Source organism: Oryctolagus cuniculus, chromosome 7, assembly GCF_964237555.1.
Source record: "Oryctolagus cuniculus chromosome 7, mOryCun1.1, whole genome shotgun sequence".
In the NCBI taxonomy this organism is placed as follows: domain Eukaryota; kingdom Metazoa; phylum Chordata; class Mammalia; order Lagomorpha; family Leporidae; genus Oryctolagus; species Oryctolagus cuniculus.
The window spans coordinates 134,853,721-134,880,004 of record NC_091438.1 but is presented as its reverse complement, the minus strand read 5'-3'; the positions used below and the strand labels follow the sequence as shown (position 1 = coordinate 134,880,004).

General features: G+C 49.5%; 1 protein-coding gene across 1 annotated transcript in view; it reads right to left on the bottom strand.

The window, feature by feature from the left end:
• Window positions 1-26,284, bottom strand: part of INPP5B (inositol polyphosphate-5-phosphatase B) — a 67,884-nt gene that overhangs the window by 41,035 nt on the left and 565 nt on the right. The window contains 6 exon segments of the mRNA XM_070078727.1: window positions 15,115-15,298; window positions 15,301-15,491; window positions 21,188-21,298; window positions 22,560-22,589; window positions 22,739-22,836; window positions 25,908-26,002. Of these exon segments, the coding sequence (XP_069934828.1) occupies window positions 15,115-15,298; window positions 15,301-15,491; window positions 21,188-21,298; window positions 22,560-22,589; window positions 22,739-22,836; window positions 25,908-26,002 (709 nt within the window).

Here is a 26,284-nt window from a genome sequence, read left to right as displayed (position 1 = left end):
AAAATATTTCCATTTCATCTTACCCACAGTTACTAGCGGGAAGTGTGTGCCTAGTGGCCTATACGACTCCACAAGCCCTGGAATCAGCTGGGCATCACACACGCAGTGTTCCACACTGATTTTCCTGCAGCTTGTTTTTAATCACAGGAGCCACCCAGCTTTGCAAAGATCTCATCAAAAGGAATGCAGTACCATCTCATGTTGAAACTATGAGCAACCTCAGACTCGAAGTGTGGCTGCTGTTGCATCAGATCTGCGTGTTTACCTTGAAAATTTCCCCATGAGTGACACTGCAGAGCCCCGGGTGCCTCAGCACGGTTTGGGAACCACAGCCCTGCTTTCCAAAAATGTATCCTCTTAGTACTAAAACCACCTGAGCTTAAATCTCCTATATATTTGTAAGACTTACAATAATAAATCTTGTGTTTATGATTGAATGCCATTCCCACCAAAAGGTAAACTCTATCAGGTACAACTTGCTCTTCATGATTTTTATCCAAGATGCCCAGCCTGGTACACAGTAGGCACTCAACATGTTAGGTACACAAAGCGTCAGGGACCTTGAGTTGATGGCCAGCTCTGCGGTTATCTTCCTGTGTAACAAGTCACTTCCTCTCTCTGGGTTTTAGTTTCTTTATCTGTGAAGTAGTGACTTTAATACAAACATTTTGTGGGGCATCACAACACGTCAAGGCGCCTCTCCTTTGCAAACTAAGGAACCATAATTGAGCACTCTACGTCTGTGTGTCACCGCTTCCTAGGGGATCTCTCGGGATTTTGTCTCTTTGGGGACTTCCTTAGAGCCAGACCGAATGGACGTGTCCTGGGAACAAGCGGTTTCTCCCTGCGGATGCAGCTCACATCACGGGTGGGCAGTGCACTGGTGGGAAGACTACGTTGCAGGCCTGCATCTTGTCGAGGCTCTCCCAGGGCGGCTCTCCCTGGACTGGGGCCAGAAGTGTATGATCTTCATGCACCGCTCTGCGTATGGAAACTCCAGGGTGCACGATGGGGGATTTCCAGCCACAAGACAGTCTTCTCAGAAGCTCTTCCCCAGAATCTGGCACGGAAGCCGGCTGCCAGCAGCTCTTTACCAAACTTACCATTCCACAGTCCCATGGCTCCCTCTCTGGCCACAGCTTCCAGTGCTACCTCCTCAGCTGCTCCCCTACTCAAACTCTGCCCCTTTTCCAACCTCACACCTCCAATCCTTTGTCCTTCAGTCTTGTGAGTGACTTCTGGGGATTCTTCCTTCTTCACGTTTGGTAATCAAGCCCTATAAATCCTTTCTCCTAAGCATTTTTATACCTGACCCTCTCCTTTCTCCCTACTGATTCTTTCTTTCCTTCCTTCTTTCTTTCTTTCTTTCTTTCTTTCTTGATTGATGTATTTATTTGAAAGGCAGAGTTATAGAGAGGCAGGCAGAGAGAAAGAGAGGTCTTCCATCTGCTGGTTCACTCCCCAGTTGACCCACGTGGGTGCAGGGGCCCAAAGACTTGGACCATCTTCTACTGCCTTCCCAGGCCATAGCAGAGAGCCGGATTGAAAGTGGAGCAGCTGGGTCTTGAACCGGCACCCACTTTGGATGCCGTCACTGCAGGCGGCAGCTTTACCCACTATGCCACAGCACCGGCCTCTATAGTTTCTTTTTTTTTTTTTTTTTTTTTTTTTTTTTTTTTTTTTTTTGACAGGCAGAGTGGACAGTGAGAGAGAGAGAGACAGAGAAAGGTCTTCCTTTGCCGTTGGTTCACCCTCCAATGGCCACCGCGCTGATCTGATGGCAGCAGCCAGGTGCTTCTCCTGGTCTCCCATGGGGTGCAGGGCCCAAGTACTTGGGGCATCCTTCATTGCACTCCCTGGCCACAGCAGAGAGCTGGCCTGGAAGAGGGGCAACCGGGACAGAATCCAGCGCCCCAACTGGTACTAGAACCCGGTGTGCCGGCACCACAAGGTGGAGGATTAGCCTAGTGAGCCACAGCGCCGGCCCTACAGTTTCTTAATACTTCTAGAAAGCATCCTTAGTGATTTCCCTCTCTCCATTTTCACCTGCTCCAACCCATTCTGCCGATACATAGAAGAAACCACAAATCTGAGTAGGCCATTCCTGCATTTAAAATCCCTCGATAACTTCAAACACCACATTTGGAGTAAAACCCAAACCTCTGAGTACTATATAAAAGGATTTTGACAGATAGTCCCAGACTTTCTCCCCAACTCCAACATCCTTTCTCCTATCCCAACCTAGTTGTACCCAAACTGTTTATCTTCTCAGATGTTGGCTTCTTATGCCACCTCTGATCCTGGGTATGTCCTAACCACCCCAATTCCATCCTTATGTGGGGAACCACAAATTTATCCTTCAAGACTCAGCTCTGTGGCCGGTGCTGAGGCATAGTGGGTAAAGCCACCACCCACAGTGCCAGCATCCCATATGGGCGCCAGTTCGAGGCCCAGCTGCTCCACTTCTGATCCAGCTCTCTGCTATGGCCTGGGAAAGCAGAAGATGGCCCAAGTACTTGGGCCCCTGCACCCACATGGGAGACCCAGAAAAAACTCCTGGCTGCTGACTTTGGATAGGTGCAGCTCCGGCCGTTGCGGCCATCTGGGAAGTGAACCAGCAGATGGAAGACTCACTCTCTCTCTCTCTCTCTCTCTCTCTCTCTCTTCCCCTCTGCCTCTCTGTAACTCTCCCTTTCAAATAAAGAAATAAATCTAAAAAAAAAAAAAAAGGCTCAGCCCTGGAGTCACTTCCTTCCCAAGCTCTCTCTGTGCCCCTCTCCTTATATTCTCACACATGCAGTGCTTACCTCTACCAAGGCACCCATCATAATGGAGCTGGAACTGGGCCTGCTTTCATTTGTCTTACTGCTTTAGCTGGGCTACAAACTTCATGGGGGCAGGGCCTGATACGCCTCCTGCCTGCCATAAAACATACCATACACCAGGTGGACAGTAAATGCCTCGGGGCACTAAGCTCCATGTGATTTCTGGGTGCATTCTTGATGACGACCTTTCATATCTACAATTGAAACCACTTCCCAGCAGGAACTTAGCTAATACAGTAGGTCAACCATAACAGCTGAAGCTCAGTCCAGATGCATGAAGTGCAAAAGTATTTATTTTCCTGGAAAATTCTGTGGACTGCACTACACAGCTTACAGAACTAAAATATGTCCTACATGCCTTGCTAAATACACAACAAGGGGAGGGGCGTTGGGGTGCCACGGGTTCAGCTGCCACTTGGGCTGCTCACATCTTCTATCAGAGTGGCTGGGATCAAGTCCCACCTCCACCTCTGGTCCAGCCTCCAGCTAATGCACGTCCTGGGAGGCAGCAGATGGCGGCTCAAGTACTTGAGCCCCATTACTCACAAGGAAGACCTCAATGGAATTATGGGCTCCTGGCCCAGTCTTGGCTGTTGTGTGCATTTGGGGGATGGACCAGCAGATGGGATCTCTCTCTCTCTCTCTCTCTCTCTCTCTCTCTCTCTCTCTCTGTGTGTGTGTGTGTGTGTGTTTGGTTTGTTTTGCTAATGTACCCGGGAAAGCAGCAGAAGATGCCCCAAGTCCTTGGGCCCTTGCACCTACATGGGAGACCCGGATGGAGTCCCTGGCTCCTTGCTATGGCTTGGCCCAGCCCTGGCCATTGTAGCCATTTGGGGACTGAACTAGCAATGCAAGATCAAAAGATCGATCCCTCCCTCCCTCCCTCCTTCTCTCCCTCTCTCCCTCTCTTTATAATTCTGCTGTTCAAATAAATTTTTTTAAAAGTTCATGGATAAGGTGCATTATCTTTTGATTCCATTTCACCACACACTTTTTGAATACCTGCACATTTATACAGACATTCACCGCAGACACAGAAAGCCTGGAAGGGTATGTGCCAAACTGTTAACAATGGTCATTTCTGAGTGTAATATTTCTTTTTCTTTTCCTGTATAGTACTTTCAACGTTAACTATAATAAAATGTATTTTCTTGTACTATAATACATACACACGGACTTTAGAGTCAAAGACTTACTTTGTACTTCTAGCCCTGCCTCTTAATAGCTGTGTGACCTTGGACAAGCTATCTAACTTCTCTAAGCCTGCACTTCCTCAAATGAGGAAAGATAATGATATCTACTGCAGAGGGTTTTCTGATGGTTAACTCGAAACTATCTTGTGAGACTATCTTGCATCACGTCACCAAAAAATGCTCTAGAAGCCAAACCAGACCTTTCGAAGCTTTAAGACAAAGAGAGGAGGCAAGCACGCAATTTCAACGTCCTGTAGCCAGGCCTACGACTGATGTGGGGCTGAGCTTTTCTTTTCTTTTCTCTTCAGACTTATTTATGTTACTTGGAAGGCAGAGTTAGAGAGAGAGAGAGAGAGAGAGAGAGAGAGAGAGATTCCATCTGCTGGTTCACTCCCCAAATGGCTTCCCCAATGGCCAGGGATGGTTTATGCTGGAGCTAGGAGCTTCATCCAGGTTTCCCATGTGGGTGCAGGGGCCAAGTATTTGAGCCATCTTTTGTTGCTTTCCCAGATGCATCCTCAGAGAGCTGGATTGGAAGTGGAGCAGCCGGGACTAGAACTGGTGCCCATGTGGGATGCCAGCAACACAGGTTGGCTTAACCCGCTGCGCCACAGCACTGGCCCAGAGTCAGAGCTTTTCTAAAATCTGAAATTCAAATAAGAATCAAAATAGCTCATTTCTTTTGAGACCCATCTAAGAGGCAACAACATTATTTCTTAATTCAATTGGTCCTTCTGTCTCTTTTGCTCCAATTTCTCCTCTAGGCCCCCAGTTTTTATAGGCACTCCCCAAACCAGTGTTACCCAACAGACTTTTTTTTGATGATGGAAATGTACTATATAAATGCACTGTCCAAGGCAGTAGCCATACTTGTAAAACCTAACATACAGCTATAGCAAATAAAATCTTATTTTTGCATAAACTGTCAATAGGTACATATGGGTGGTGGCTAGCATACTAGACAGGAAAGATCTGAGCCTTGTTCTTCCTCCTGTGCAAGGAGAACCATCAGCCATGGAAGCGCACTGTAAATGGTGCTGTCCAGCTGTGCCGGAACTCAGCTCTCCACCACCTACTCAGAATTTCTACAAAATATCCTGCATGTAGGCAGGCCCCAGGAAAGTCTGTGGTACAGCTCTGAGCCTTTCCCCTGAGCTCACCCCTCTGTTATCAGCACCAACATTCTCCCATCAGTCAGATCTGCAATCCTGCCATCCACTCACCTCGCTGCTTGGACCCCCAGAGGGACTCAGCGATGCACCTCTTCATTCTCCCAACTGCCTTGCTCTAGGCCATGCCTGATCACCTGTAACCTCAAGAGTCTCCAACTAAGAAATCCTCCCACTTCTCCCTACCCAACACAGTCTCTGGACTTGCCCACGTTAAACACTGATTTCATCTCTGTCTGCTCTAAAACTTTCAGTGTTGCACCACTCCCTGCAGGTGGGGTCCAAACTGGTTCAGTGAGCATATGAGGCCTTTGCACATCGGCTTTACACTCTCATCGATCCACCAGCCAGAGACAACTCATGCTGAAAATACAGGTTCCCCATGCACGCCACACTCACTCCTGACTCCATTCAAAGTTCCTTCTACTTTTTCTGGCCACCTCTTCTTCAAAGCATAGCCTCAACGCCTATCTCCTTCCTGAAGCATTCCAGGCCTCAGTAGTCATTCCTGTGAATTCTAAGGGCATTCTTGTGGATATGGATATCTTCTGGACACGTAAACAGACATTAGTGTGTTCTGGAGAAAGCCTTGGCTATTTTACTGGTTCCTGCCATTACTTCATATGAAACCTCAAGCAAATTACTAAATGTGTCTCCTCATTTGTAAAATGGGGATAATTCTTACAGAGAAGCCAAAAGTATAAACAAACATAATCTTAAAAAAATCAAGAGCTACCACAATGCCTGGTACACAGCCGACACAAGAATGGCTTGTTCCTTTCCCCCTTCTTCATCACTCCTAATCCCTCACTGCTTTGAAAGTAATGACTACCACTTATCAAGTACCCCTTCATAGTTAAGTACCATGCTAAGTGCTTCCCACATTGTTTCTGATTATTGGCCTCATTTTGCAAATCAGGGTATTGAGGCCTAGAGCAGACAGCAGATATGTCCAGGACACAGAGCCAATAAATGGCACAGCTGACATTAAACCCCAGACCTGCTTGATTCCAAGTCCCCACAGGGACAAGTGTCGTGGCGCAGCTTTAACAGGCCACAGCTTGCAATGCCAGCACCATGTGTACAGTGCAGGGTTGAGTCCCAGCTACTCCACTTTTGATCCAGCTTCTTGCTAATGTAGCTGAAGAAGCAGCAGAAGATGGCCTAAGTGCTTGGGCTCCTGCCACCCATGTGAGAAACCAGAATGGAGTTCCAGACTCCTGGCTTCAGCCTGGCCCAGCCCTGGCTGTTGCAGCTATTTGGGGAGTAAATCAGTAGATGGAAGATCTCTGTCTCTGTCGATTTGCCTTTCAAATAAATAGTTTAAAAAAAATGCAAAGGCCCCATAGCATTCCCTTTTGCAAACACAAGTGCAACATCTCAAGGAGACTGTACTACAACTCTCAGGAGTAAGTATCTTATGGACAGAAGGGATAACAAAGCCAAAGTACCAGCGCAGCCTCGTGTGGGTAGGTGGCTGTCACTGCTGGGTGGAGACCATGTCCCACCCTTCCCAAGCATCTCCTATATCATCTTCTTGGTCATCGGCCAGTGCATTCCTTTTCCAGTGCACTAGAAGAACCTGCGAAGCCACATGAACACAATACCTGATCGCTCAAATGGGAAAGACTGTGTTGATTCAGTGCTTGCCAGAGACACCATGCTGTGTGTGCACCAGTAGGGGACCATCCCAAGAGCTCTCAGATTAAGACAAGGCCACCCATGCCAGCCAGGAAGGGAGGCAAACAGATCCAGATCCCACCCTCTGAAGCCAAGTCAGGCTGTGTTAATGGGGACGCTGACCGTACTATTATCATGAACAACATTAATACCAGATACTTAAGGCTTACTACTTGCTGAATGCTGTTTTAATTACTTCATCTTTTAGTTTCACAACCATTCTGTGAGGTACGTGCTAGTATGATGTCCATATCACAGACCAGGAAATAAACACAGAGAGGTCCAACAATTTGCCCAAGAGCACACAGTAAGTAGTCAGTGGCACATCCAGTATTCAACAACAGGGGACCTGAGTGCAGAGTCTAAGCCCTGAACTAATACATTGCACCACCTATCAGAAAAATGATGGGCTCAGAAAGCATTTCTGGTCAAGGAAATAACTTCAGGAAAAGCACAAAGACATGGCATTATGGTATACTCGTAAGGAAGTAAAAGGTAGGATAGATACGTAGAAATAAAATTTTTTAAAGCATTAAGGGATAAAAAGGAAGACAAGGGTTAGGGCTGAAGTACTGGGTTCAGACAGCCTGAGTTCTGGCCTCACCTCTGTCACTGACCAGGTGAGTGTCACAAGCACGCTATCTACCCTTTCTGAGCCTCAGTGTCCCCGGGTGAAAAATGGAGACCCTCTTACAGAACTTTCACGGCGAAGTCCAAGGCCCACTGAGTCACATCCAGTGCTCAATGAACATTCACTGTAAAGTAATTAGAGCAGTAAGAGCAACACATGTAGAGTCAAGCTCTTAAGATGTCAAATGCCAAGTAGAGTTTGGATTTTACTCTTATGGCAAAGTGGAGCTAAGTGTTTACGTAGTACCCAGGGCAGGGCTCTCCTGAGTGAGGTCCCTAACACAGGGCACCCGGCTGCCGCTCTGCAGTACCCAGGGCAGAGCTCTGGAAGTGAAGTTCCTAACACAGGGCACCTGCCACTAAAAAGAATGGAAAGAATTCACTTTCCCCATTACAGCCTGGCCACCACCCCAAACAGCTGTTATTTTCTTAAAAGTCAAATAACTATGCTTAGTTTTCTTTTCTTTCTTTTTAAAATTTCCTAGTATCTTATGGCTTTAAAGAAAACAAAACAAATAAGGACCATCAGTTTTGGCATCTGAAACGGGGTACAGATGTCTCTAAAAACTCATCTCACACTCCACAAACCTGTGAGACCTGACTCAAAGTGCACTTTGGACCTGTGCCTCGCCGTGTGGGGTGGCAAGGACTAAGTCTGCCCAGCTCAGCTCCCCAGGAGGAAGCTTCCCAGGAGGGAAACTGCTTTACAGCAACAGCTTAGTGGTGATGGGCTACTGAGAAATGACTCCACTTTTTCCTCCAGGCTACCCTTCAGTGGGCTGGGCCTTCCGTGCTACCTGATAGGGTCTGTGGTCTGGCGATAAAGCTGAAAGAGAAGTGGTTGAGAGCAAACCAGAAAGGGGCAGGGAGGGAGTGCAAAGCATGCTCAAAGGGGAAGGGGAAAGTTGTTGCTCGCCTTACAGAGCACGCCAGCATTCAAACAACGCGAGGCTCTACAGTCCCACCACAGTTCTTGAGTACCTCCTGACACACATTCGACCGCCACTGGGGAAGGAGAGGGGGTGCAAAATGACAAAGAGCAGCAAGTTCAGGATTACAAAAGTGCAGTTGAGTGGGAAGTCAACAAAGAGGTGGAAAAGCACAAGGCTTTCTCCAGAAATCCTAAGCAGCAGTCAAGTTTGAAGAAAGAGGAAATGAAGGTGAGTTGTGTTGGGGAAGGCAGGAGAGGCGGGCTGAGGCCAGGCTGGGCAGGACTTGAACACCACACTAAGGAATTTGAACTTTATTCTGCAGGCAACAGGGAGTGGTGTGATATCGAAGTCCACACACAAAACAGTAGGACATGATCGAACTTCTGTTCTAAGGAGATCCCTAAAAGAGAGGGAAACTTAAGGTCAGGAAGGTTTGTTAAGGAGATCACGGTTAACATTCAGGTAAGAGGATGCTAACAATAAGGACAGGGATGTCACAGTGAGAGCAGACGGGAAGGCAGTGAGGACCAGCATTATGGTGCAGCGGGCTAAGCCACCACCTGTGACCCTGCCACGCCTTACGGGCACCAGCTCCCTGCTAATGTGCCTGGGAAAGCAGCAGAAGATGGCCCAAGTCCTTGGGCCCCTAAACCCACATGGGAGACCCAGAAAAAGTTCCTTGCTCCAGCCTTCTGCCTGGCCCAGCCCCAGCTGTTGCAACCATTTGGGGACTGAACTAGTGGATGGAAGATTCTCTCTCTCTCTCTCTCTCTCTCTCTCTCTCTGCCCCTCTTCCTTTGCTAACTCTGCCTTTCAAATAAATAAATAAATCTTAAAAAAAAATTGGGGGGGGGGAGAATGGATATATGTAAGGGGATAGAGAATAGTTGAGGATAACTGTAGGTTTGAGTGACTCCATTAAGAGAAAACAAACTGGAGGGAAGGAAGGAGTAACGATCCTAGGACAGGCCCTTTAGAGAGCAACCAGATTCTAAGCTCTTGGAGTTGGGCACTGTAATTTCTGTTTCCCAAATGAAAGCATCCCTAAATAATTTAGCATTCAATGGGGATGGTGTTGCGGTGCAGTGAGTTAAGCTGCTTGCTTACGACACCAGCATTCCATATCAGAGTGCTAGTTTAAGTCCCTGCTTCTCCATTTCCTATCCAGCTTCCTGCTAATGTACCTAGGAAGGCAGCAAATGATGGCTCGACTGCTTGGGCCCCTGCCACCCACACGGGAGATCCAAATGGAATTCTGGGCTCTTGGTTTCCGCCTGGCCCAATGCCTGCTGTTGTGGCCAATAGGTGGGAACTAGTGGATGGATGATCTCCATCTCTCTCTGTGAAGCTCTGCCTTTCAAATAAATAATTCTTTTTTAAAAAAAAAAATAATACTTGGGGACTGGCACTGTGGCATGCTGGGTAAAGCTGCCGCTTGCAGTGCTGACATCCTAAATGGGTGCCGGTTCTTGTTCCAGCTGCTCTACTTCCGATCCAGCTCCCTGCTGGTGCTCCTGGGAGAAAAGCAGAAAGATGGCCCAAGACCTTGGGCCACTGCACCCACATGAGAGACCCAGAAGAGGCTCCTGGCTCTTGGCTTCGAATGGGCTCAGCTCGGGCTGCTGCAGGCATTTGGGGAGTAAACCAGCAGATGGAAGACCTCTCTCTCTCTCTCTGTCTCTACCTCTCTGTAATTCTGTCATTCAAAAAAATAAATCTTTAATAATAATAATAATAATTTAGCATTCCTTACATCAGGAGGCAAAACTTTACTCCCACTTTACAAGGAAAGTCAAGAGACACGTGTCTCATGTAATCCAGAGCCAAGAAGCAATAATGAAAAGAAAAAGTCTCTTCTCACTTCTATTTGCTAACTTCAGTTCTTATATGGACCATCAGTAGGGTCTGTAAGATTGTTACAGCATATTTTAAACAGCAAAAAAAAGACATGGAAATCAGCTAGCTTTATGTGCCCGAATGTTGTCTTACTCTGCTAAATGTTGATGCCGGGGCTAGCGCTGTGGTACAGTAGGTTAAGCCACCACTTGCAGTGCTGGCATCCCATGGGCACAGTTCAAGTCCCAGCTATTCCACTTCCAATCCAGCTGCTAATGTGCTTGGAAAAACAGAAGATGGCCCAAGTCCCTGGGCTTCTGCCACCCATGTAGGAGACCCAGATGAAGCTCCTGGCTTCAGCCTGGCCCAGCCCCAGCTGCTGCAGCCATTTAGGGAGTGACACAGTGGATGGAAGATTTCTCTCTGTCTCTCTCTGTAACTCTTTCAGATAGACAGAGAGACAGGCACTTCCCTGTTCTTGAACTATCCGGGTATCCCTGAGAATGATTCTGTGCAAAGCTCCACTGCTACCTGAACACCTGTGGGTTGCCTCTCTTGTTCTAGACAACCACTCTAGAACTCCAAAACTGTTTTCACAAGGAAGAAAAAAGGCTTTACAGGTTCTCTTGTACTAGAAACAGAGGTTAAGTAGGACAAAGAATGAAAACAGAGAAGGGAACAACAAAAGGAGGAAGAAAAATTAGTACAGTTCTCTTGTTTCTTTGTTTTTTTTTTTTTTAAGTTATTTTATTTATTTGAAAGGCAGAGTTACAGAGAGGCAGAGAGAGAAAGAGAGAGAGAGAGAGAGAGAGGTCTTCCATCTGCTGGTTCACTTCTCAAGTGGCCACAACAGCTGGAGCTGCGCCGATCCAAAGACAGGAGCTTCTTCTGGGTCTCTTATGCGGGTGCAGGGGCCCAAGGGCTTGGGCCATCTTCTACTGCTTTCCCAGGCCATAGCAGAGAGCTGGATTGAAAATGGAGCAGCCAGGTCTCGAACCGGCCTCCATATGGGATGCCAGCACTGCAGGTGGCGGCTTTACCTACTAAGCCACAGCACCAGCCCCTCTCTTTTGTTTAAAAAGACAAAGCGACCCAAAATAAATGAATTTGCTTAGCAGCCTGTAGGTCTTCCCACAGAGGTAGAAATGATGGGTGATATCTGACCTCTATCCTCCACAGTACACAAAAGCAGTCATTCTCTCCATGCTAAAGGGAGCTGTTGGTCACACAGGTTTTACTTATGAAAACTGATATGGAGGGGGGAACCTATTGTAATCCATAAGCTGTACTTTGGAAATTTATGTTCATTAAATAAAAAAAAAAAAGAAAGAAAACTGATAAAGCCAGGTTGAAAAAAGGAGAGACAGACAAAGAGCTTACCCAGGGGCTATTTTTCTAACAATCTCTCTGGTTTCTACCCTGGTAATGTAGGTTACCCTTCATGCTACCCTGATATATAAATAACATTCATTTCCTTTCACAGCAGACAGTCTTTAACGCTCCGCTTTCTGGGTCTAGGGGAAAAATTACTCATAGCACATTATCATTCTAAATTTGAGATGCTACAAAGCTGGCTCACTTTGAATCAACCATGGAATAAAAGAAGACACTTCAAAAGACCAAATTTTGCTCGCTATTACCAAGTGTTAAACTAGCCCAGAAGAGTCCCCGTGGGACTTCTGTGCAGCTGCTTCCTTTAGAAGTGTACAGCCGAGAATCCTCCAGAACTCAGATCCAGGTGCTCGCATGTTCCCAGAATGAAACACGATGAGCGGCTTCCACCGGGACTTGGGGGAGCTCTGAGCCCCACACAGGCTCCCCAGTGGGGTTTTCTGGACAACAGCACCTTCAGCTGCTAGACAGAAATAAGGAGGCGCTGCTCCTAAATAAGACTCCATTCTTTTTAAGGAAAGAAGAAGCCACCCAAAGTTAACAGCAATTAAGAAAAAAGCTGAAAAGCTCCCGCCTACAACAGCTCCCAGTCTAAGGCCAGTGCAGGGGCTTAGCCACTGAAGAGGCCAAGGGAATCCATCAGAGGAACAGGCTGCCAGTCCAGAAGCAATGCCGCACCTCAACATCACAACCTCGCTCCTGGACACCCGTCAGAACCCAAACACACGCACTCCAGTCTAAAACCGGCTTCATTCCACGCCTCTCCAATTCCTACCCAGCTTGCCCTAACACTCCTGAATTTGGAAGAGACAAAGAAAGGAATGGACATTGTGGAGAGAAGCATCCAGGTGAGATCTTTCCTTTCTCTACCAAGGCAAAGGCGAGGAGTAAAGACCAGATTCGCCTTGTACCCCAAACACCTAAGCCTTCAAGGTGCCACTGCCCACGGTTTACCCTGCAAGGACTACTGTTCCTCTGGACCAATCCCGTGCTCTCTTACCACTATTTATGGAGCATCAGTCTTCCCCACTCTGACAGACTGCCAATTCCTGGGGGATACCTTGTTTCTCCTGCTATGTATAACGCAGCACTTTTAAAAGTTAATGTACTGGAACCGGCGCCGTGGCTCAATAGGCTAATCCTCCACCTTGCGGCGCCGGCACACCGGGTTCTAGTCCCGGTCGGGGCACCGGATTCTGTCCCGGTTGCCCCTCTTCCAGGCCAGCTCTCTGCTATGGCCAGGGAGTGCAGTGGAGGATGGCCCAGGTGCTTGGGCCCTGCACCCCATGGGAGACCAGGAAAAGCACCTGGCTCCTGGCTCCTGCCATCGGATCAGCGCGGTGCGCCGGCCGCGCCGGCCATTAGAGGGTGAAACCAATGGCAAAAGGAAGACCTTTCTCTCTGTCTCTCTCTCTCTCACTGTCCACTCTGCCTGTCAAAAAAAAAAAAAAAGTTAATGTATTTATTTGAAAGGCAGAGTGAGTGGGGGGGGGAGGGAGAGAGAGAGGGAGACAGAGAGATCGTCTATCCACTGGTTCACTCCCCAAACGGCTGCAACAACCAGATCTGGGCCAGATCAAAGACAGGAGCCAGGAACTCCATCCTGCTCTCCCACATGATGGTAGGAGTGCAGGTATTTGGGCCATCTGCTGCTATCTTCCCAGGCACACTGAACAGAAAGCCGGATCAGAGCAGGTGGCTGCAGCTTGAATGGGCACTCCAATAAGGGATGCTGATGTGGCAAGTAGCTGCTTGAGCTGCTGCACCACATACCAGCCCTCCATCCTGTAGCCTTCTAAAGCTGACTTTGCCTTAGGCTGGCTCCCAGGCTGCTGGGAAGTGGATATTTTGATCATACGCATATAGAAAGAACCAAATCTACTACCTGTTCCCCTGTAGAGTGGATCTGCTGGAGCACTAAGAGGGGACCCCAAGAGTTTCTCCCACCTGTTGCAGAAGATGTGTGTCTTCTCTGAGGTCACAGTCACTTGGGAAACAGAGCCGATCCAAACAGAAAAGAGGGCTTGGTGCCACTCTTACCAATCTTAAGAGGCAATTTAGCAGCTAATACTGTAAGCCCACCAACTATAGGTATTACCATGGGGACAAATTCTTCTAACCTAAAAGACAAAGCCTTGACAACCATTCCTCTCCAGCATGTGGCTAGTTTCTGCACATTTCTCAGCCAGACACAGATAGCTGGCTCCAGAGCAGGCTCACCTGACTGCTCAGGGAAGACATCCCCCTGCTAAGAGGACGCGGCACTCCTACAGCCTGGCTCCATGATGCTGGCTGGGAGGACGGGACCCACCTCTCTGTGCTGCCAGTGGGCTTGTCCTCTGCCGAGCCTCAGGATAACGGCAGCCTCTGGTGACCAGGCAAGGAGAGGAGATGCTCTCCATCTTGAACTTTCCCCCGTCCCTGCACCACAGCCCAGAATGTCATGGAAACTGAAGCAACAGCTATCTCAGCACGGGCTCTTCAAGCGAACTCTTGAAGCCCAAAGTGTTTGATCAGCACCGTCAGGTGCATCAGCCGCATCTTGCGGTGGCTGCGGATGGAAAGGCACGGCACTGAGGAAGTCCTGGGCTGGCCCGGCTTCCTCTCCTTTCACAAACTTGTGCAACACGCCACTCCTCCCCGCCCCTCAGCGTTCCCAAGCCTTGTAAGAGCCAGTGGAGGGCTGGGCCACACTTCACCTGGCTCCTCGACAGCCTCTTCATCCCCGCAAAGGACTGAAAAGAAGGGGACAAATGGGTGCCAGTGGCCAAGCCCTAGGGCACGGCGAGGGGCGGAGCGGGGAGGGCCCACGGGGGAGTTCCTGCTGGTCTGCGGGTCATCCCTTCACACAGGACTGACCCAAATTTCAGCACTGAGCCTCTCACTCTCCCAAAGACAACTCCTCCTGGACAATGGGCCTTTGTGTTGCACAACACGATCCAACAGGGGCTGGGTGGAATAAGACCTACTCCGCTTCACCTGGAACCGCATCCCGACCCCCAGGCCCAGGGTGGCCAGGGCTGCCCCCACCTCCAGCGCGGCACACAGAGCGATCTTCCACAGGGGATGGAGGCTGGCAGAGAGCCCCAAACTATGCCCCTCCCCACGCAACGGGGAGCGGTCTTACGAGTGCATCCACACCAAACTCGGTCGGACAGGGCTGAAGAGCAGGCTCAGCGGGACAGACTGAGGGCCCAGAGGTGGCCCGACCGTGAGCCAGCTACGAAGCTTTCGCAAAAAGTCCAGCCTCCGGGTCCCTGGGACCCCCATTCCGGCCTCATGCCCGCCTGAGAACATCCCTACAGACCTGCAGCCCCAGCGTCCCCGCGTCCACAGGGCCAGGACCGCGGTCTTTGCCTCGCGTGTCCACTGGCCAAACCGCAACCCCTGCCCATCTGAGGCCGGGCCCTCCGCCCAGACCCAAATCCCCAGCCCCGCTTCCTACCGCCCGCCGGACCTGCGGAGTCGCGCTCCCGAGAGCGGGCAGCGGCAGACATTTCCCTGCCTGCTTCCTCAAGCTCTTCATGCCGCCGCCCGCCCCGCCCGCAGACGGGCTTGCCCCTGCATGCCACCTCCACCAATCGCAAGTCCGTACGCCCCATAGCTCCGCCCCCAAACAGAACGAAGCCCGCCCCCTGGAAGGAGGCCTAGCCTCCTCCAATCCCCACCGCCCTCTCCGAGATGGATACCTGCCTCCACCAATGATCGCACATCGGGGCCAGGTTCCAGGGCTCGAGTTCCAACCGCGCGGCGAGGGCAGCTCGGTGTCCGGCTCCGCGCACCTGTATCGACACAGCCACTGGAACTCGGGATCTCGGGTCGTCTCGTCGAAGCCTGCAGCAGAAACAAGTGCAAACTGAGCAACGGGCTGCATCTCCGCATGGCTGGATTCTCTGGGGAGTCTCCAAACCTGTCCCCTGCCCAAAGAGGATACGTCTGGGGTTCAAAACCAGTAATAAATATGAACAGAAAAGGGCTATTCCAAGTCGGAGGCATCCCGCCGTTCCTGCGACCTCCTGGTGACTACATTAACAAATTGACATTTTTCATAAACTCTTAAAAGTGTGTGTGTGTGTGTGTGTGTACGAAATCTCTTTAATCCTCACAACAAACCATAGGAGGTAAAGAACTATTATTCCAAATTTATGTTCCAGGTCACGGAGCTCAGAGAGGGATTGGATTAAGAGTGTTCACCCTGTGTCACTAGTATTATTCCTCCTTACTACTTACTACTAATCATACAGTAAATCATCTTTAGTTTAATATTTGGAGATACATTTTCTCTTGCTTACAGAATAAATTTAAAACTCTAGCCAGTCACTTAAGGCTCTTGATATTGTTTCTACTTCCTTTCCCCCCAAAAGCCACTTTGCACCCAAAGACAGTTCCCCCTCCTGGCTCAGCAAGCAAAATACTTGGAGGCCCTGGAGGTTCAGGCTCCACAACAGTAGGCAGCCCTTCCCCTATTCCTTCAGAGACAGGATGTAAACTTGAAAGGAAACAGTTAATAGTTGGGGAAAAAAAAGTGTTGAGTAACCACCTCAGACCCAGCACCAGGTGGTTTGAATTAAGTCTAAGGTCAAGGTCAAGGTTAAGTCTAAGGTCCTAGAGTGAGGAGAGATGCCAGAGATGCCACCACTGAAAAGTGAGCTGCGGCCCTTAACCACCCACAGGCTCCAGCAGCAACACCCAAGTCTCTCCTAGGAAATAGGCCCTCCAAGGAAAAGCAGAGAGCTTACTATGAAATGCACCATTGCAAGCCCCCTGGCCCCTCCTTTCTAGAAATTCTTGAATCGCCTCTGCCTCTGAGTCAAACCAGGTCGCTATTAACCCTTCTGCTATCCTGCCCTCTCCACTTGTAGAACTGCAGGAACCTTGGGCCAGCACTGTGATGTGGGTAAAGCTGTAGCCTGCAGTGCCGGCATCCCATATGAGCACTGGTTCAAGTCCCGGCTGCTCTACTTCCAATCCATCTCTCTACTATGGCCTAGGAAAGCAGTAGAAGATGGCCCGAGGTCCTTGGGCCCCTCTACCCTCATGGGAGACCCAGAAGAAGCTCCTGGCTCCTGCCGTTGCAGCCATTTCGAGAGTGAGCCAGCAGATAGGAGACCCTTGTCTCTCTGCCTCTCTTCTCTGTAACTCTGCCTTTCAAATAAATAAAAAATAAATATTAAAAACAAAAAAACTGCATGAACCTGACTGAACTGAAGGACCCAATAAATGAAACTTGGGTTCTGTCCCAAACACGGCACTGCCAGGCACAGCTCTAAAATTATTTTCAGCATTTAAAAAAATATTTATTTATTTATTTGAAAGGCAGAGTTACAGAAGGGAGAGGCAGAGGCAGAGAGAGAAATCGTCCATCTGCTGATTTGCTCTCCAAATGGCCGCATGGCTGGGACTGGGCCAGACCAAAGCCAGGAGCCAGGAGCTTCATCCAGGTCTCCTACTTGGGTGGCTGGGGCCCAAGCACTTGGTCCATCTTCTACTGCCTTTTAGGCATATTATCAGGAAGCTGAATTGGAAGTAGAGCAGCCAGGAGTCAAACTACGGCCCACATTGGATGCTGGCACTCCAGGCTGCAGCTTTACCTGCCATGCCACAGCACCAGCCCTTATTTTCAGCATTTATAGCCTACTGACTCATCCTTGGCTTCAACTGATCCTCACAAAATCCTTGGATTATTAGAAAGACAAGTACGTATCTCCATTGTACAAATAAGAAAATCAAGGTCTCAATAAAATGGAGTGTCTGTATTCACTCCAGGAAGCGGTGAAGTTGGGATCAGAACTGAAATCTGGACTCTGTCAGAATCTGGGGTTCCAAGCCCAATCCTAGCATTGCGATTGATGAATGACTTTGGCTAAGTGACTTACCTTCCCTGTGCCAGTTGACTCATTTATAAACAGAGCATCAGGGTGGGCATTTGGCCTAGCGGGTTAAGTTGCCAATGAATATGCCAGCATCTCCCTTCAGAGTACTTGGGTTCAGTACCCAGCTCCAGCGCCCAACTCTGAATTCCTGCTAATGCAGACCTTGGGAGACAGCTGGTGATGGCAAGTAATTGGTTCCTGCCATACCTCCTGGACTGAGTTCCTGGCTCCAGGCCCCAGCCCAACCCTGGTCATTGGGACCTTTTGGAAAGCAAACAGCAGATGGAAGATCTCTCTCTCTCTCTCTCTCTCAACTTTCTCTCGCTCTCTCACTGTCTGCCTCTCTGCAATTTCTTTCTGCTCTCTGGGTTCTTTTTCTCTGTAATGCCAGTGCTGAGCTGGATCCAAGTGTCTGCCAGTTCTGGGGGTCCCCTCTCACCCGGGCACCTGCCTGAGCAAGTTCTCCCCATGATATCTGCTCAGAAAAGTTGAGTTAGTGCAGTTTCCCTGCTGGTTACCCAGCTGCAGCATGGAAGAGGAGGTAAGGGGGCTGAAAGACAGAAAACCGGCCGGCGCCACGGCTCACTAGGCTAATCCTCCACCTAGCGACGCCAGCACACCAGGTTCTAGTTCCGGTCAGGGCGCCGGATTCTGTCCTGGTTGCCCCTCTTCCAGGCCAGCTCTCTGCTGTGGCCATGGAAGGCAGTGGAGGATGGCCCAGGTGCTTGGGCCCTGCACCCCATGGGAGACCAGGAGGAAGCACCTGGCTCCTGCCTTCGGATCAGCGCAGTGCGCTGGCCGCGGCGGCCATTGGAGGGTGAACCAATGGCAAAAGGAAGACCTTGCTCTCTGTCTCTCTCTCTCACTGTCCACTCTGCCTGTCAAAAAAAAAAAAAAAAAAAAAAAAAAAAAAAAGGAAAGAAAGACAGAAAGCCAAGTCTAAGAAAGAAATCATCCTCAACTCCTCATTCTCTTTCCTTCTCAGCCAGGTACCAAGCTGTAGTCATCCATTCAACAGATGTTTAATGAAGGGGCCGGGGTTGTGGCATAGTCGGTAAAGCCGCTGCCTGCAGTGCTGACATCCCATATGGGCGCCGGTTCTAGTCCTGGCTGCTCCACTTCCCATCCAGCTCTCTGCTGTGGCCTGGGGAAGCAGTAGAAGATGGCCCAAGTCCTTGGACCCCTGCACCTGGTGGGAGTCCCAGAAGAAGCTCTTGGCTCCTGGCTTCAGATGGGCGCAGCTCCAGCCAATTGGGGAGTGAACCAGCGGATGGCAGACCTCTCTCTCTCTCTCTGCCTCTCCTTCTCTCTCTGTGTGTAATTCTGACTTTCAACTAAATAAATAAATCTTAAAAAACAATGTTTAATGAAGTGACTACCATGGGCTGGGCACTGTCCAATCACTGGGGATGAAGCTGTTTCCTTAAGTCACCTTCATTCTCACCGGTTTGACCTCAGTGAGTCTCCAGTCCCCTCCACCCATTCTCATCACCAGGGCCTAGCCTAAGCCTCATTTTTTAATGCCTGAATCACTGCAAAGCACTCCCATGGATCTCCCTGCTCCAGGCTTTCCCAGTCCATCTCAATTACAAGAAAAACTTTTGTCACTTCCAAATCTTGCCAGGTCACTCCCTGGTTTAAATTTCCTTAACAGCTCTCCACAAAATAGAGGACAAAGTCTAAGCTCTTTGTTGCCTACTTAAGATCCATCAGGAGCTGCCCTCTGCTGGCCTCTCCTGGCCGGGCTCCCTCCATCCCCTCCTCCTGCCCCAAGTCCAGTCCCACCCCATGACCAGGCCTGCCTTCCTGCCATATCTGTTTCTTCCTTATCTGCCTACGTGCAGAAAAACTCTTGCTCATCCTCCTGCTCTCAGCTTAAACATCACCTCCAACAGGAAGCCTTTCTCGAGCCACGTGCATGGGAGAGGGTGGCACGAGCTGGGGAAGCACCAGAGCAAAGCACTCAGCATGGACTAGCATGAGCTGATCCCGGCTCAGTAGCTGAAGCCGTGTACTCAGACAAGGCCCTTGCCCTCTTGGATCCTTAGTTTCCTCGTCTGTAAAATGGAGACATTGGCAATACCTACTTTGTGGCCAGGATGAAATCTGATAGTTTGTGAAACGTCCTTGGAACAGAGAATAGCACATGACATCCACAATAAACATTAACCACGAGCCCTCTTGTACGGGAGGAGGAAACATGTTCTGAGCTCCTATGTGGTGGGCACTTTCGCATGAGTTAGCCCATTTAATCTTCACAGCACCATAAGGAAGATACTCATCACTTACAGAAGCCGACAAAAGCAGGTTCAGAGAGGTGCAGTGGCTTCCCCAAAATAAGTCACATGGCTAGGGACCCGCAGGGATGTTTTGTAAAGCTTCAAAACCCACGCTTTTTGCTGTAACACATTGAACATTCCTTACCTGAAATGCTTGGGACCAGAAAGGTTTTCAGATTTCAGAGTGTTTTCAGATTTGGGAATATTTGCATATACAGATGCACAACGTATTTGCATACGTATCTTGGGGATGGGATCCCAGTCTAAACGTGGAATTCATTTATGTTTCATATATACCTTACACGCATACCCTGGAGGTAACTTTATGTGATATTTTGAATACTTTTGTGAAGGAGACGAAGTTCCATGGTATGGAATTTCCTAATTGTGGGGTCATATTGGTGCTCAAAAAGTTTTGGATTGTGGAGCATTTTGGATATTGGATTTTTGGATTAGGAGTGCTCACCCTGTGTCACTAGTATTATTCCTCCTTACTACTTACTACTAATCATATAGTAAGTTATCTTTAGTTTAAGATTTGGAAATACATTATCCCACACTTACAGAATACATTTAAAACTCTAGCCAGTCATTGAAGTCCATGATCTTGTTCTACTTCCTTTCCTCCCCTAAACCACTTTGCATCCAGAGACATTTCCCCTCCTGGCTCACCAAGCAAAATTTGGAGGCCCTGGAGGTTCAGGCTCCACGACAGAAGGCAGCCCTCCCCCTATTCCTTCAGAGACAGGATGTAAACTTGAAACAGTTAAGTTATATATATATACAAAAAAGTGTTGAGTAACTGCCTAAGTCCCAGCACCTGGTGGCTTGAATTTGCATGTGCGGTAGCTGATCCGCCACTGTACACAAACCCTCGTTTACCTACCTAGCTGATCTCCGATCTAAACAAATTCTATCCTGTCCTAGAGGCCACTACCCCTCCCACTGCTAGGCCAAAACCAGACCTTGGTGTTGGCTGCCGTGCAGGACAGGGCAGAGTTCAAGGGCAGGAGAGCCCATGATAGCAGACTTGCCTTGGTTTTAGCTTTGGGTGGCAGGGAGAAGGAAGATGGGTCTCTAGAAACTGCTGACCCTGCCAACTTGCAAGAAATTCTGCGTCATAGTCACAGTTCACTCAGTACAGCCCTGCCCAGAGCCAGGAGGGCAAAGGCGCCAGGCTGTGGTTGATACCCTGGTCGAGAAACTGTAAATAGGAAAGCAGACACCATGGTTGGTGAGGGGCCTCTAGGCACTTCCGCTTCATGCCAGCAGCTTTGAGAGGGCACAGAAATTGTGCAGTGTGAGTCTCAAGGGTGGAAAGTCAACTGGAGTGACGAGTTCAGGGCCCACTCGCCCAGGGAGCCAGCGTCTCACCTACCTGGCCAGGCCCTGGCGACTTCCTGGAGGAACATCTTGGTATGTGAGCCAAAGGGAAGCTGGAATACGAGGCTGAGCTCCGCTGTGTCCAGCTGGACAGTCACATCCGAGCCTGCACAGAGGAGGCAGGGAATGAACGCTTGGCCACCAGGAGTTAAGTGCTGGGATGCATCTTAAGGCTGGAGTCCTCAGAATGCGGAATCACAGCCCAGGCTCCCAAAGCCCCATCAGCCCTTGAGGGACTCGCTCAGGGCAGCTGCTGGGACTGTAAGGGAAACTTTATACCCTCAGTTGCACATCCACATCTACCTCGCTTTATGGAGGCTCTGAGAGGCAACAGACCACCCACTGCAGTGCTGGGTGAGCTGGAAGACAACAGGCTTTTTGGATTTGTAGTCTATTCCCAACCACACCCCCACCCCCCAAGTGAAATGAAAACAGCAGACGAAATGCACTGTCCCTTGGTCAGTCTGCCTGATCGAGCCAGCTGGCCACCGTGCGAGGCACCAGGAATACCACAATGGAGGGAACAGGTGAGACCTGTCTTCAGGGAGCAGGAGTGCGGGAGGCACCTTGTGCATAGCACTCAAAAACAGGTGCCGAACTAACAAACGAGCAGAAGCCATCCAGGAGAGCAATTCAGGGTGTGCGCTCCAGAGTCTGGGTTCTGGGTTTGAACTCTGGCAGCACCCTTCGCTGATTTATTTAATTTCTTCAGGCCTCGGTTGTCTCGTCCATAAAATGGAGATGGAGTGATCAGGTCACAGAGTTGTTGCAAAGAAAGTACAATACGATGTGTGAAAAACCTAGCCATAGTCCCTGCCACAAGACAATCAGGGATTAGATATTTGCTTCTATGATTAGTATCATTATTACTGCCTAGCAAAGAAGACGGACATTGAATAAGTCAATAAAAATAACCACAGCTCTGTGAGTAACCGAGAGCGGGCAGGGGTGAGGCAGAGAGGGACAGTGTGTGTCAGTGTATCAGGGAGGTGCGCACAGCTTCAGGGGTTCAGCAAAGACTTCCTGGGACAGGAAACATGTGGACTGAAGCCCTGAAGGAGAGGTGGGAGCTGGCCAAGTGGGAACAGGTGCGAGGCTTTCAAGCCGAGGGAGCGGCGTGGACAGGGGTTCTGCAGGGGGACTGTGAGGTTTGAGCAGATGGAAGCAATCCAGAGGCCTCTGAGTGCAGCAAGCAAGGGAGAGAGTGATAGGTGATGAGCTGGAGGCTGGGCAGGGGCCAGATGCTGCAGGGTCTTACTTGCCACAACGATCAGGGTATCAGGGGGCTCTTACGTCACACATTTCTCTCTCTCTGCAGGTCCTGGACCCCCTGCCCCAACCGGGACCAGACTGAGAGCACCACTCACCAAGGATGTAGGGTTCACCGTCTGGGGACACTGTGGGGGAAGAGAATGAGAATGTCCTTGGTCACTGAGCACCCCAGCCCCAACAGCATTCCTACCACCACTGCCCTCCACAAAGGCAGAGATGACTTGGGGGGGGGACCCCGAGGAGAGGGACTCACACCCCCCTACTCCTGCCGCACCTTCTTGCATCGTAAAATCCCGTGAGACCGGCACTATCTGGTCCAAGGAGACGTCGTCCCCGGTGATGGCCATCCTCCGGTGCGTGTACAGGAAGAGACTAAAGGCAGGAAGCAGAGGTGAGGGCAGACTCCACTGACTGTTCCTCGTGCCCATCTCAGAGGCCCCCAGCACTGCCCGGCACACCCCTTGTGCCATCTCTGCCTACTGTGCCCATCTGAAGCTGTCAATCTGGGGAAGAGCTCATCACTGCTTTGCTAGTGAGACGCAGAGCGGAAGTGTACTCCAGCGCGGTGTGTGATGGGAACAGCCAGCTCTGTTCTCTCTCTGAACTCAGTTTCCCCATCTGCAAAATCAGGATGCTAGGTTTAAAAGTGTCTAAGGGTCCCTCCTCTCAGCTCTGAGATGCTGGGGCTCACTGACCAGCTCTGAGACCTTTGGCAAGCAGGATTCTCCCTCTCCCCCACCCTCTCTCCCTCTGCCTTTGTATAATATGCAGGTGTCACTGCGCAACAATTGAGCACTTTCTAGGTGCCTGACGTTTTAAATGCTTTACATGTGCAAACTCACATCAGTGTGGAAAAACTGAGGTACAGAGGAGCAAAACAACTTGCACAAGGTCTTATGACTAGAAAATAACAAAATTTGAATTAGTGTTTTAAATGTCATTTATAAAAATTTCTTTATTTATTTGAAAGGCAGATAGACACACAGAGAGACAGAGATAGACAAAGATCTCCCATCTACTGTGACTTCCCAAATGTCTACAACAGCTGGGGCTGGGCCAGGCCAAAGCCAGGAGCCTGGAACTCCATCTAGGTCTCCCTCATGGGTGGCAAGGATCCAAGTTCTTGACCTTGAGGGCTGCCTCCCAGAATGCCCATTGGCAAGAAGCTGGAATCGGAATCAGAGCTGGGAGTAATTCAGGGACTCTAATATGAGATGCGGGTGTCCCAGACAGAGATTAACCACTGTGCCAAGTGAAGGATACTTGCAACACCTGCATCTCACATTAGCATGCCAGTTCAAGTCCTGACTGCTCTGCTTCTGATCCAGTTTCCTGCTAATGGGCCTGGGAAGATAGTGGATGTTGGCTCATGCCCCCAATATGGGAGACCTGGACGGAGTTCCTGGCTCCTTGCTTTGGCTGCCAGCAGATAGGAAGTCTCTCTCTCTCTCTCTCTGCCTTTCAAATAAATAAATAAATCATATATATATATATATACACACACACGTGTGTGTGTGTATAATATAATGGTGACAAAGGAGGGAAGTTGGAGGTGGAGAGGAAGGGGTGGGAAAAGGTTGATTGATGGGCACTAGGTTATATAGGAGTAAGGAGTTCTAGGATTCTATTGTACAGTAGGGTGAAAATAAATAATGCTGCTATGTATTTCTCCATATAAAAGCAAATAGAAGGGGCTGGTGTTGTGGTACAGTGGGCTAAGTTGCCAGCTGTGATGCTGGCATCCCATATGTGGTTCAAGTGTGTTGATTCAAGTCCAGCTGCTTCACTTCCAATCCAACTCCCTGCTGACGCACCAGGAAAGAAGCAGAAGACGGCCCAAGTGCCACCCATGTGGGAGACCTGGATCGAGTTTCAGGCTTCTGGCTTTGGCCTGGCCGTTGCAGCGACTTGGGGAATGAAACAGTAGGTGGAAGATTTCTCTCTGTTGTTCTCCTCTCTCTGTAACTCTGCCTTTTATTTTTTTTAATTATTTTTTTAAAGATTTATTTTATTTATTTGACAGGCTGAGTTACAGAGAGAGGTAGAGACAGAGAGAGAAGCCTTCCATCCACTGGTTCACTCCCCAGATGGCCGCAACGGCCAGAGCTGTGCCGATCCGAAGCCAGGAGCCAGGAGCTTCTTCCAGGACTCCCACACAGGTGCAGGGGCCCAAGGACTTGGGCCATCCTCTACTGCTATCCCAGGCCATAGCAGAGAGCTGGATTGGAAGAACAGCCAGAACTAGAACCAGTGCCCATATGGGATGCGGTGCTTCAGGCCAGGGTGTTAACCCACTGAGCCACAGCACTGGCCCCAAACTCTGCCTTTTAAATAAACAAATCTTTTAAAAATTATAAGATAGAATTTTGGATGTTTTCATTATAAAGAAATATTAAATGCTTGAAAGGACAAATATATTTACCTTTATTGGACAATATACAATGTATGTATATAACAAAACATCACATAGTACCCTCAAAATATGTACAATTTTTATAGGTCTGTTAAGATTTTGAAAATAAAAAAATGCAAAACATATTTTATTTATTCAATTAATTTCAGAGGCAGAGAGTCAGAGAACCTCCATTACTGGATCACTCTCAAAATGCCTCCTGGGAACTCAACCTGGGTCACCCACATGTGTGGCATGAACTGAAATAGTTGAGCCAACACCTGCTACCTCTCCGGGTCTGCATTAGCAGGCAGCTAGAGCTGCGAACCAGACCCAAGCTCTCCAGGATGAAACATGGGTGTCTTAGCATCTAGGCTCGGTGCTTGCCTCCAAAGCCTAGGTTTGAATCCAGGCAGTAAGGCTGTGAGGTTCAAGATCTGGACCAGAGAGAAAACTGCCTCCTCCTGAGAAGTTTCCTCACCAGACGGCAAGGACTGCGTGAGTTGAAGCACGTGAAGGGCTTAGAACATGGTGTTCCAACACAGTATGATAATTATAACATTGATAATTAGGTGATAATTATAATATTATAATTATGGGCTGGCTCTGTGGTGCAGCCGGTAAAGCCGTCGCCTGCAGTGCTGGCATCCCATATGGGTGCCGGTTCACATCCCAGCTGCTCCACTTCCAATCCAGCTGTGTGCTATGGTCTGGGAAAGCAGTACAAGATGGCCCAAGTCCTTGGGCCCCTGCACCCATGTGGGAGACCGAGGAAGCTCCTGGCTCCTGGCTTTGGGTCAGCTCTGCTCAGGCTGTTGCGGCCACTTGGGGAGTGAACCACCAGATGGAAGACCTCTCTCTCTCTCTCTCTCTCTCTCTGCCCCTGCCCTTCTGTAACATTGCCTTTCAAGTAAATACATCTTTCAAAAAAAAAAAAAAAAATTCTGCAAGACTCAGCCCCTGCCCCAGGGGAATGACTCAAGTGCAGCCAGAAGGTACAGAGAAGAGTAACCCCACGGCCCAGACAGGCAGGGCCCAGCGCCTCACTTACGCGTGTTCCTGGTGACCGTGGTCTGGGCGGTAGCGCACGAGCCCCAGGAGGCGGCTCTGCCGGCTGTCTCCCTCACAAAGCGTACCTTGCACGGCGTGCTGCTCAGAGTCAAGGAAATGAAAGCAAGCAGAGGCCAGGCCTCTCCTGACCCAGTCTGCTCTGCCCTCCCTCTGCTCCTAGATTCACTGGATTTCCTTGCCTCCCTGAGCCTTCCCTGCCTGTGAAATGGGATAATAACCTTCAACTTGGGGCTGGAGTTTGGTGCAGCAGGTTAAGCCGACATGTGAGAGGCCAGCATCCCATACGAGCACCAGTTCAAGTGCCTCCTGCTCCACTTTTCAGCCCAGCTCCCTGCTAACGCACCTGAGAAAAGCAGC